We start from the raw sequence: 12,722 nt of genomic DNA, 5'->3' as shown, positions 1-12,722 counted from the left end.
AATTTCTATTTCCATTAGGGTCGTGTCATCATTCCGACCCTACTCGTATAACTTTATTTCTCAGATTGTGACCACTTTTAGCCACCAAATCTAATACTCCAGCGCATGAGCATGTTTTGGTCAGTTTTTCAGTGACTTTCTTGTTTAATATGGACTCATCTATTGATTCCAAGACGATCCATATATTTTACACCAAATTTTAAGCACTTTTCGACAACAACTGCATTGTGAAGAAGTCTATATGGAGAAACCACCTAATTTGTGCTCGGGGGTGTTTAGTAGCCTCGTGTGTTGATTACGTAAGTCACTCTATGGTCTGAAACAATCTTCTCAAGCTTGGTTGGTCCTCGTGTTGTATACATTTGTAACAAGCTAGTTAAATGACTTGTATGCACTAGCTTGAGGGGGAGTGTTAGAATATGAATAGGTTGATTCAATCCTATTTAGAATAGGAATATGAATATGAATAGTAATAGAAATAGGAATAGTAAATAGTATCCTACTTGGTAAAGGATTGTATTGTAGTGTCTATAAATAGCTCTATGTAGTAATGTAGATACAACAATTCAATAATATTTTTCTCCTATGTTTCTCACACCATTTATATGGGTAAATTTTTGTACTATGTCCTTCCTTCCTGGTAATAGAAATTGGTGTACATGACGGTAACATGATCTACTCACCGATGGCTAAAAACCCTTTTAAGATTTAAATTTTGTTTAAGGAGTCATTGCCGTCCAGGTTCATAGGTTGGGTTTAAATGCTTATAGATAGTTAGACATATATATGCTTGTAACAAGAATAAAATCAAGGGTTGGCTTTAATTTTATATTTGTGTTGGATGGATTTGTGGAAGGTGATAATGTCAGGGAGGTTAATCTTCTCAAATTCACTGACTTTGAAGTGGGGATGGTGACCGTACTTGCATTTAGTTTGATGCCTATGATTTGGGTGTTCATCCCTTGAATATTTGTGCCCTCGGATCTATGTGACCATGCTTCCGTAATTTCTTGCTAAGTTGCTCGGACTCTCCAAAAATGTTGCCGCACCTGTGTTGGATCCTCAAAAATACACTATTTTTGGAGGATCCGACACGTACCCGTCTACATTTTTGAAGAGTTCGAGCAACATATATTGCTTGCATTATAGGTGTTGCGTGTTTATATTCTAATTTGCCATGGTTCTGCTGCATCACTGGGAGCAATTGTGAGGGATAACGATTCTAGAACAATCATTTGGTTTGGTTCATTATTACCCTGTGCTCACCCAAAGGGTAGCGGCTGCAGGTTTCCCTTGTCATCAACAAAGTATAATTTGGTTTGGTTCATTATTTGTTTGCTCTGCTCCCTAAAAAAAGGAAACTTACCATGGTAGCTAATCTGCTTTAGTTATTACCTCAAAGATGAATCTAAATTTATGTTTCAGAAGATATCTTCAAGATGTGGATCTGGGACATATAGAGCTCTCCATGAAAATGTGAAGTCACACACTTCATGATTGGTAAGAAAAGTGTGCTATGGAAAAGGTCTAAGAGGATGAATCATAATCAAATTTTTTATATGCATGCCTCTCAACAAGGTCACCCAAGATCTATATGGAATTCCATCTGGAAAACACAGGTTCGAAAGGAGGTGTCTTTTTGGAATGGCTGCCTAGAATGCAGCCGTCACAAAAATTTAAGGTAGAAGAGGATTGTTGTGAGCTTGCACTTTATGTGTAAAGTCATAATGAAGATGTATAGCATTTGCATTTGTACTGCTGATGAACAAAAGAATTATGGATTTGTCCTTTTTTCTTATTCAGTATACATTGGTATGACCATTCTATACTAAAACTGTAAGAGGATCTCTGGTAAGTGGAGGTTGAAGAAGATAGAAGTATGGAAGCAGGGAAAGTAGGTGTAGGTCCCCTCTTTACTTTTGATTGTTTATTCGGAGAGGAAAGACTAGACAAGGTTCTAAAGCTGTTGATAGTTCTCCATAGAGTGTGAAGAGTTACTTTGTATCTTTATTGTAATTTTAGTGTCAAGAGAAGATACTCTTGCTTATAATAGTTAGATTCTTTTTTGAAGCTTATGGCTAAATCTGTGTATTATAAAGCTGTTGGTTCCATCTTGGTGTGCCTATTAATGCAATTACATTAACTTATTTAAGAAAGAAAAATGTGTATGAGTAACTTATTTAGAAGAAACAGAGGTATAAATGAATGACATATCTGTAATCAATTTCCCCCTTTCTATCAGCACACAGCGACAAGAGACCTGATATTTGCCGCTCACTTTCTTATGCAGAAATTCTTTTTTCATGGATGAATCCTCTTATGCAACTTGGTTATAAAAGACCATTAACAGAAAAGGATGTGTGGAAACTGGATATTTGGGATCGGACTGAAACTCTAAACAACTCGTAAGGGTGCTCTTCTCTTCTTTCTTCATTTATGATTTCATTTAATCCCAAGAAGTGAATTACTTATTGGGAAAAGAATCAAATTAAATTCGATGAAGCAGATATATTAACACTCTGATAAACTATTTAGGTTTCAAAAGAGTTGGGCAGAGGAGTCTCAAAGACCTAAACCATGGCTTTTACGAGCATTAAACCGTAGTCTTGGAGGAAGGTAAATACGTTGTCTAATGTTTCGTGCTTCTGGTTTGCTGATTATTCTTACATACCAAGATATACATTGCTCAATCAGTTGATATTTTATGTTACTAAGCATTTTGCCATCTTTCAACTTTTGCAGGTTTTGGTGGGGAGGCTTCTGGAAGGTAGTTGGTTCTCCTGTTGCATCCTGTCTGGTTATTAATACTTCTTGAATTTTTTCAGAGAATAATAATCAGAATGCATCACGTAAAAGCTTTATGCTTGAACTGTACTTTTATGTTACTAGTTTAAGGAAGTGGGCAAGTTTTATCTTTGGACTTAGGAGGCTCACTTCTGGAACCATATCTATATCTTCTCGTTATTACATTGAATTCTAGAGTACTATGTTGCATGTTTGAATATTGGCTTATGCTTATGTATTAGTAACTGTGCTTTTTGATAGTTGATGCCCAGAAGTACCCATATTTGCAAGGAATGTGCCTTTTCATATTAAAAATTCCCTGATCCTTTAGGGAATTTTGCTAACCTACCACCTTTATGTAGTAGGTTAGCATTGTACTCATTTTTCAACTTCCTTAAATGCCCATAATATTTTCAGTCAGCACATTAAAATAGGGACTGTTTGGTCTTTCACCAAAATTTTCAATTTCTACCCAATTTCTAGAATCTTAAACTTCCTCATAACACCAATTGTTTCCCATTGTTCCCGCTGTCTTCCACTCCAATTGTTGCCGCCACGGTCACTGTTATGAAATAAAGTAACAAAGTATCTAATTGTTTACCCATTAAAGAATTTAACTTCTCAGCTACCAATTATTGGTTCTGATGTTTCATGGTAACAGTAACAACAAACTACAAATACCAATAAAATCGAACTCTTCACACCATTGATGGATGCTTCAACTCCATTATTTGTTTCAATGTTGATTTTCATGCTCAGAATATGATCAGATGTGGTATTACTGATTTGAATTTCACCTGCGCCCTTTTGCTTGTGGGTCCAACTCCAATAAACCCATCTCTAAAAGTTATAACTTGTAGAATCCTAGTTTCTGTTATGATGTTTTAGAAGTGCCAAAAATATCCTCTGTAACAATCAGACCCGTCTTGGGAAGGCATTGATGCAGGGTTCTGCAGAGCTTGTGTCGACTGGAATTGCAAAGAAGGAAAGGATATTTTGGTGAAAGACGAAAAAATCCCCACAATTTGTGCTGGAAGGAAGAAAATAAGGGCATTTTGGAGAAACATAAATGGGTACGGTGCTAACCTACTACATGAATGTAGTAGGTTAGTAAAACCCTATATGTGTGTATACACACACACACATTATATGTATATATAGCGTGCTTATGGGAGTTATTGTACTTTGATCTTGAGAGAAAACTAGGGACACTAGCCCCCAATGCCTAGCTCGAGTGGCAAAAAGGTGGAGGATTTGTGGCTTAGGTCACAGGTTCAAGCCGCACACCATGCAAAGTGAAGCCCATTATTTAAGTGGAGAAGGGCGGGCCCATTATCTACCGAGTTTAGAAGGCTGTGATTGGTCCAAAGGGCGGGTCACAAACGGATTTCTCGGTTATCAAAAAAAAAAAAAGAAAGAAAACTAGGGACACTATCAATGAAAGTTAGATCATTTTGTGGAATTTAATGTATATGTAGTAGTAGTAATAATAATAATTATTATTATTATAATTTTATATGTATCAATAAGTTTAGATTGCTCGCATCAATAACATAGAGATGTAGGGACACACATTCATGTGCACATGTGTATAATTTTATGTATGCAGCACATTCATAGTTCTATATCTACTCATTCCTTTTTCCCTTCTCTCTATCACCTTACATAAGTTTTAGCTTTCTGAAGAATGTGTATAGAATATTATGTATTTTTAGTTAATTTGACTTTGTAAACACCAACATCTGTTGTCTGACAAATTTATGTATTTATCTACTGGATGAACTATGAGGCATACTGAAAACATGTTGAAGTTGCACTTGTTTTCTTGCATTGTGAGTATTTAGTTGAAATACCAAATTTGTAACTTTTTGTTGTTTGTTTCCAACATGTAGATCGGCAATGATGCGTCCCAGTTCATTGGACCACTCATTCTAAACCAACTCTTACAGGTAAAAAACAATTGCACATTCTGCAAATTGATACTTGTAAGGACTTTTAACCAGGCCCCTTTTGTTGCCTGAGAAAAAAGACGGTTTACCAATGTCTTTTAGTATCATATTTTATATTATATTTGCTTTGATGACAAGAGTAGTTGTAGATTGGTGATGAAGTTTTAGTAACTCCTAACAAGTTTTAGGTTCCATCTTAATTTAATCCTTTTATACCTTCACCTTTAAATTTTTTAGAATGATCTCCACCTAACTTATCATGTATTTGTCATTTGGAATGCAGCAGTAAGTACGGAGGTTGTGTGTACGACAAGAAAAGTGGGTTAAAGGCTGCAGTCTAGATAGTAGGATATGCAAAACACACACATATATTTTTAGTTGGTTTTCATGTATTTGGAGGCAAATAGGGATGTAGTAAGGACATCTCTCTTTGTTCTGATCCTGCAGCTGCCTTGGTGTGATGTGTGGTTCTGTAATAGTTTTATTTGGAACTTTTGGAAAACTTTTGAAGTGATTACCAACTTTCTAGAAGCCCGAGACTATCATGTAGTTATTGTTATTTTTGGTAATCATCGTTGTTATTACCTCCTTTTTTGCTTTGTTTGGCTATAAATCTTATTTTATATGCTTATAAATGAATCTTATTGTTTACTCTTTGAATTGCGATTCATTTTGTTTGTACTTGATTTGCATTGATGTTCGTCCTTGGTGTCAGGAACCAAGATGAATTAATATCTTCCCAAAAGTGGTGATGTTGTTCTTTATTGTTTACATTTCTCTGATGTGCATGATCAGGTTAACAAAGTCAATTGCCGCCATTATGTGAAATTAGCTTATATAAGTGGTAGTTTTCAATACAAACAATGTCCATGCTCGACATGACCATGTTTGGAGATGATCTGATTTATGATTTCAGTCTTGTTCTTTTAAAATTTTCTGACATCTAATCACAGTCCTTGTATGTCCATCCAACAGTCTATGCAACGAGGTGATCCAGCATGGATAGGCTACATCTATGCAGTCGCGATTTTTATTGGAGTGGTATGACTACTATACCAACCTGTGGTGGACACACCAAGATACTGACTTGTGCTCATTTGACAATTTTAAAAATAATTTCTTCAGACTGCTTCATTGTACTTTACTCTGTAAAACCAAAACCTTATGCAGTGGAAACATCAAACAATTTGGCATGCTTAAAGGTCCTAGTACCAGTGTTTGATGAACCTATAGTCAGACTTGATGTGTAGCTGCCATATGTTTGTGGGCTTTTTGGTCTGATTTAAAAGAAATTGTATGCAAATAGCTGGAGGCTATATGTCTTAACTTCCTCCTCGCTAATGTTCTTTAGTTTTTCCCTTTTTTTACCTACTGAGAGTGTGATTAGAACCTTAGTTTTTCTCTTAAATAACTTTAGCTGACTCTCTTCCTCTCACGGCCTCTGGCTGACGCTATTTCAATATGTAACTGTGGTTCTGACACTATTTGAGTACAAATTTTCTTCTAGGTGGTTGGTGTTCTCTGTGAAGCTCAGTATTTTCAGAATGTCATGCGTGTTGGATATCGCCTGAGATCTACTTTGGTAATTCAGATTCCTTCTACATTCTATAATCCCCTCTTCTTTGCTTTGCCTAGGTTACATCTAGAGGTGACATTGATTTTTGTATTGTTGAATTATGTGACACAATTTGGATATATCACCAATCTTCTTCGTCCTTCTCTGTTTCCATTTTCTGTGCTCCCTTATATATGAAGTATAATTTCAAGTGATAGTTAGTATTTGTTATGATGCTTATTCTTTTTCCTTTATGTTTTACCTAACATGCAATGCTTGGCTCTCAGATCTTTCTTATTTAGGAGCTATCAGGATTCGTAGGAAGCACCGTCTCCTGTACTTATAATTATGTTTTGGCCACAGTCCTTGTTTATTTGAATTATGTTTTGCCCATAGTCACCTAACACAAAATAGACTGTAGGTATATGCTAATGTTTCAACCAAGTAATTTCTTTTACCCATTAAAGCCAATTTCTTTTTTGTCCAATTTTGGTACATTACAGAGGTTCTGTAGAATGTAGATCAATTTCTAGACTAAGCATTAAAATTTCCTCGTATTGGAAATACTTTGTCAGGTCATCTGTTGGAACTGTCTTTTAATGTGACTATTGATATGACTTATATGAGTCAAAGTGGCCTCTTGATATGACTTGTATTTATGCATCATCTTGTTGCTTGTTTTTGAGTTATTAGATTAGTTTACTCATTGCTTCTTGTAGACTCCTTATATGTTAACAGCAGCATCTTTCTGTGTCCTTGCTAATATAGAATATAGAACTTATCAACTAGTTCCCATCTAATTATAGAATTTATAGATCATTGTTGATGAGCGGGTGGAAGGATTATGATTATGTCCAATTGCTTTTGTAGATTGCAGCAGTTTTCCGGAAGTCTTTGAGGTTGACCCATGAAAGTCGGAAAAATTTTGCGTCGGGAAAGATAACCAACTTGATGACAACAGATTCTGAAGCACTTCAGGCATGTTGGTTGTATTACTGCTGATATTATTTGGTTCTGCAGTCTTTTTTTTACAAGTTGAATATTCGATGACATTACTTTCTAGCTGGATAAGAGATTGCCGCACCCGTGTCGGATTTTCCAAATATACACTACTTTTGGCGAATTCGACATGCACCCGTTGACATTTTTGAAGAGTCTGAGCAACATAGCATAACATCACTAAAATGCATACAAAAAATGCTTGAGAATGGACACTTATTGCTTATTTATGAGAGATAAAGTATGCTAGAAGCCCCAACTTGTGGGACTACACTTGGTATGTTGTTGTTGTCATGTAGAAAAATCAATTTACAGAAGTACAAAAAAATTTATGACAATCAAACTGAATCCTTGAAAGTAATTTTGTTTTTCATCTCTCTATCAATATTACAACCATTCCAGGCATGAACCATCCTGAATTAGATGCTATCCAGGAAAATTCAGAATCCTGTCACAGGATATAATTGAATTTACGCACTAAATACATAAGGATAAGATATGTCACTGGAGACTTGCATGGAAATGCATCTTAAGATACTGACTGCTTTGCTTGTGCTAGCTAGTATGTCTTTTGCTAGATCTCAGACTTGATGATAACTCTCCTTTGGGAGCATAGAAGGTTGACTGAATACATTGGCAGATGGAATAAATATTTAAGTTTTTCTTCCTCTATAAGTTTACACTTTCGATGAGGTACACAATTTAACATGGTATAAAAGTACACAGTTTCTGGGTTAAAAGTTCAGTGCGTACCATTACACAGAATACTCCCATATGCGAAAGTTAAAAGAATCAGGTCCATGTGTGCGGGTTGCATTAAGATATATGAATACATAAAATTTGCTTCATTAGAAGTTAAAATTTTATTTTTTTTGATAAAATTTTAACTTCTAATGAAGCAAATTTTATGTATTCATATATCTTAATGCAACCCGCACACATGGACCTGATTCTTTTAACTTTCGCATATGGGAGTATTCGAAATGGTACACCCATCTACTGAACACAATATTATTACCATTTGATGCATTTGTGTACCACCACCGAATGACTTTTCTTGTTTTTGTTTTTCTGAAACTGAATCAGTCAGTAAGATTCCTTGAAATAGAGCAAATATCCAAAGTTCTAAAACAACTTTCACCAATTCCAACTTACAAAACAACCAATATTACTACTATGGCTCCTATAAGAAACCACACTAATCACACCAAAATAGAGTCCCCAACAAAAAAATATCCCTTGGCAACCATAGTAATCATTCTTGTTTTTATTAATGAAGTAAAGAAATTTCATTGATGGCATCAAGAAGATGCAAAATAAAAGAACAGAAGGATGCTAAATTATATAAAAAAAAGGTGTTGGCTCCAAAACATACTAGCTATAGCTCTAGGGAGCTAACAAAATCCAAAAAGGTCTTGGGGGAATTTACAGGGGAGCGCTTGCACCAACTATAGAATAACAAAATACATTTAGACTTGAGTATTGGATTAGTAGTTAATAAACCATCAAAACATCTGCTGTTCCTTCGGGAAAATCATGCTGGAATCGTATTCTAGATTTTCTTGATGGGTTTACCATAGAAAGTTCTACTCTGTCTCTTGAGTCCATACACAACATCAATAGTATTGACCGTCTTCTGATGAGCATGCTCAATATAGGTAACAACATCATGAATCACATTATCTAGAAAATCACTCACGTGTCTCCCTGTAGATAATCCCACTGATATGCTTCACTCCTTCTCTCTGAGCCAAAAGCCTGATGGACTACTTTGTGATACCTTGAGTGTTATCAAGGAGGACCTTACAGTGTCATTTTTCTCTTCTATTTCCCAATCATTTTCGTTCCTTTTCTACTACCCTACATGTTTTCTCAACCTGAATTTCTCTGAAATTGAAGCTTCTGGATCTCATAGGGTGTGTAAAGAGATGGCAGTGAACATCCTTGTGCGAAGATGATGCATATCCTATTAATTTCTCTGTGCCTAGACTAATTAAAATCCCGTTTTAGATGTGATTGTTTTGCTGTGTTGACATTGGTGCCTTTCTTATTTCTCCAGCAAATATGTCAGTCACTTCATACTATTTGGTCAGCTCCTCTTCGGATCATTGTTGCATTGGTTCTTCTTTACCAGCTTTTGGGGGTTGCAGCTCTTATTGGTGCACTTTTGTTGGTTCTTATGTTTCCCATACAGGTAAGGAGCTTTACTTTTCCTCTCCTCACTTTACAACATTTGAACATTTGTCTTGAAGATATTTCCACTTTTTTATTTTGTACCTGAATTTGGAGGATAATGCTTAGGAGAGCACTTTCTAGCAACAAGAAGAAAAGGAGTTGTTTCTGTAATTAAAGGCAAATGCTTTTACACCCGAGTTCTTTTGGATCATGTGCTTATGCTAATAGGATTATCCAAAATGGTTTTTATTCAGTTGAAGGTTATCAAATATAATATAATTATGCAATAGGGGAAACAGCCCATACAATTTGTATAAAGATAATAGATAATTTTACTCAACATGGGTCATTGTGAAAGTCATTTACATGACTGGAATATGACATGTGTTCAAAAACTATGCTAGTAAATCATTTAAAGTAATAGTGGTTACTTTTAAGGCACCGACAAATATCTTAATGGCTAAAGTATCACTTATGCCCAAGAAAACCGGTCTGATGCAATCCTATACAGTAAAGGAGGAGGTTCACATATGAGTGCTTGATGTTGAGGGTATTTAGTGAGAGATCGTGATGGATACAAGTAACAGCTCTATTTTCCATGTTGACTGGAATCAAAGGTGCCGATTGTAGGGTATTGATGGTTCATATGTTTGCAGTAAAGAATTTCCTATGCAGACGTAGAATATCCTTTAGCAGGACTTGTACTCTAATATATCATTACCCGTAGTTTGAGCAGGACTGGTACCCTATTATATCCATTACCTGTAGTTTGAAAAGTCTCGCCCATATTTTCACTGGTAAAGGATTCACTGCCTTATATCGCTCAGAATAGATTGCATACTCTTTTTTGTTTGTGGAATAGCTTGTAATTCAGGATCTACTGGATACATTTATCAAAGAAATTCTTAATTTACCTGATTAAAAAAAAGGACTGCATAGAATTTAGGTACAAAACTATTTAATTCTTGTAAATTCAGTGTTCATTTTCTTTTTCTACTTGTTCCATTTTTTGTGTGCTTAGAGTATGCACAACTATTCTTGATATCCTCCATTCCCATGTCACAGGATTGTCTTGCTATTTTCCTTTTCTTTTTTGATAAGTTCTCTTGCTATCGTCTTTAATGAAAAAATATTTGGGTTATGCAGACATTTGTTATAAGCAAGATGCAGAAACTGACGAAAGAAGGATTACAGCGAACAGACAAGAGAATTGGTCTCATGAATGAAGTATTGGCTGCAATGGACACAGTCAAGTATAGTTCATTCGCAGAAGCATGTTTGAAACCCCTAAATGTACTATCCAGTTCAATGATTTATAACTGTAGTGATATGAATTTTTCAGATCTTATGCATGGGAGAATAGTTTCCAGTCCAAGGTTCAAGATGTTCGAAATGAGGAGCTGTCTTGGTATAGGAAAGCACAATTACTAGGAGCGGTATGTTGTGAGACTTTTCTGTTTCAAATTAACCAGAAGCATGAATTGTGTTTTTTCCAGAAAGGAAATATTATTGTGCCTTCTGTGGAGGTTAAGCAGAGTTGCAATATGTTGTATTACCCCAAGAGTAAAGCTTGAATCAACTATACTACCCCTCATTATGGTGCTCGGGATCTTAAAAATTAACACCAGGTGCATGTTTGGTACTCCAAAAGTAGTGCTTTTTTTGGAGGATCCGACACAGATGCGGTAGCATCTTTGGAGTGTCGAGTAGCATCATGCCCCTAACCTAAGACCATATATTTACACATTTATATATATATAAACAAAACTGCCTGAATGCAAACAGTTTGCTTCACCTTCGCACACAGCTGGTCTTTGCTGTTAGAAGAAAGGAATACCAATACTGCTATTGAAAAATTACTTATCATTCTTGATTTCTCCTTCATTTTTTTCCTCTTGACTTGAGTCTTATATCCTCTTTGTTTTTATTCATTTCAGTTAAATAGCTTCATTCTGAACAGTATTCCTGTTGTGGTGATTGTCATCTCATTTGGCGTGTTCTCCCTACTCGGAGGAGATCTAACACCAGCAAGGGCATTTACATCTCTATCGTTGTTCGCAGTGTTGCGTTTTCCGCTCTTCATGCTTCCTAATATAATAACACAGGTTCTCTTTGTCAAATGTTTATTCACATTCTGATACGGGATATAAATAGCGTCACCGCCTTTTTCAATTATTGAAGAACTCTCGATTTGCTGGATCTGTTTTTGAAGAATACCTGTTGTATCATTTATTCTAGCCTGTTAGAAGATAGACTAATTGGTAGTTGATTCGTCGTGCTTGAGTATTGTTTCATTTTCTATACAATCAAATGTCTCTCCTAAAACCACCCCTCCCCATGAAAATAAAGAAAAAGGGGAGAATTGAACAAATTATTTGTCATTTCTAACCATCTTAATTTTAGGTCATAGCTAAAATTAGTCAGCAGTGAGGTCATTATCAGATACTAATGTTATGTGTTTAGGCGAATAATGTTTAGATGCCAGAGACTTGTCCTTTTGAAAACTCGCCATAATGGCCAATAACTAACATTTTTAATCACCAAATATATTGTCGGATGCGCTGATGTGTTTATTTTTATTCTACCTTATTGGCTTATCACCGAAAAGGTGGCTGGTTAAATATGTCACCTTTAAGTCTCTGATTTAAAAATAAAATAAATTATGCCACCTTTTCATTCTTGCTTGACCTTTTTCTATTCTGTAAGATTATAACAATGTCAGTTTTTCTTTTTACTCAAGAATTGTTGTGGTGACAATATTTCGTATGCACTTCGTACTTCATTAATTCTATTGAGTTGTACAATAACAGCGAAACATTCAATGCATGTTGAGAAAAGAGGAACTAGCATTCTTTTTTTCCTTTTCCTCTTTTTTTCTCTTTGAACTTTTTCTTAAATTTTTTACATGAGCAAGGGAAAGCAAAATCTATGGGATCATCCTTCATTCAGCTGTTTGTTTAATTTACATAGTTCCACATATGTTCTGCATTTTGCAGGTTGTTAATGCAAACGTATCGTTGAAACGTCTAGAAGAGCTTCTCTTAGCTGAAGAGAGGATACTTCTTCCAAATCCACCTCTTGAGCCTGGACTTCCAGCAATTTCAATCAAGAATGGATGCTTTTCATGGGAATCAAAGGTTTGCAGATTAGTCAATGTCTTTTGTTGCCAGGAAAAAAATACACTTAGTTGCAAACAAAATTATGGTAGCCTTTAGCTGCCTCCTATGTTTTTTCACATAAACAGAAGTGGCTAAAGACAT

At 35.5% G+C, this 12,722-nt stretch overlaps 1 protein-coding gene across 1 annotated transcript in view; it reads left to right on the top strand.

The window, feature by feature from the left end:
* The window catches only part of LOC125878243 (ABC transporter C family member 2-like), a 32,637-nt gene that overhangs the window by 7,451 nt on the left and 12,464 nt on the right, over nucleotides 1-12,722 (top strand). The window contains exons 6-17 of the mRNA XM_049559451.1: nucleotides 2,291-2,405; nucleotides 2,536-2,616; nucleotides 2,743-2,767; nucleotides 4,677-4,733; nucleotides 5,709-5,774; nucleotides 6,241-6,315; nucleotides 7,159-7,266; nucleotides 9,347-9,481; nucleotides 10,609-10,715; nucleotides 10,805-10,898; nucleotides 11,400-11,567; nucleotides 12,459-12,599. Coding sequence (XP_049415408.1) covers nucleotides 2,291-2,405; nucleotides 2,536-2,616; nucleotides 2,743-2,767; nucleotides 4,677-4,733; nucleotides 5,709-5,774; nucleotides 6,241-6,315; nucleotides 7,159-7,266; nucleotides 9,347-9,481; nucleotides 10,609-10,715; nucleotides 10,805-10,898; nucleotides 11,400-11,567; nucleotides 12,459-12,599 — 1,172 coding nt within the window. The remainder of the gene's footprint in view (nucleotides 1-2,290; nucleotides 2,406-2,535; nucleotides 2,617-2,742; nucleotides 2,768-4,676; nucleotides 4,734-5,708; nucleotides 5,775-6,240; nucleotides 6,316-7,158; nucleotides 7,267-9,346; nucleotides 9,482-10,608; nucleotides 10,716-10,804; nucleotides 10,899-11,399; nucleotides 11,568-12,458; nucleotides 12,600-12,722) is intronic.

Source organism: Solanum stenotomum, chromosome 10 (genome assembly GCF_019186545.1).
Source record: "Solanum stenotomum isolate F172 chromosome 10, ASM1918654v1, whole genome shotgun sequence".
Classification (NCBI taxonomy): domain Eukaryota; kingdom Viridiplantae; phylum Streptophyta; class Magnoliopsida; order Solanales; family Solanaceae; genus Solanum; species Solanum stenotomum.
The sequence above is the reverse complement of the archived record's forward strand: the minus strand, read 5'-3'. Positions and strand labels throughout refer to the sequence as shown.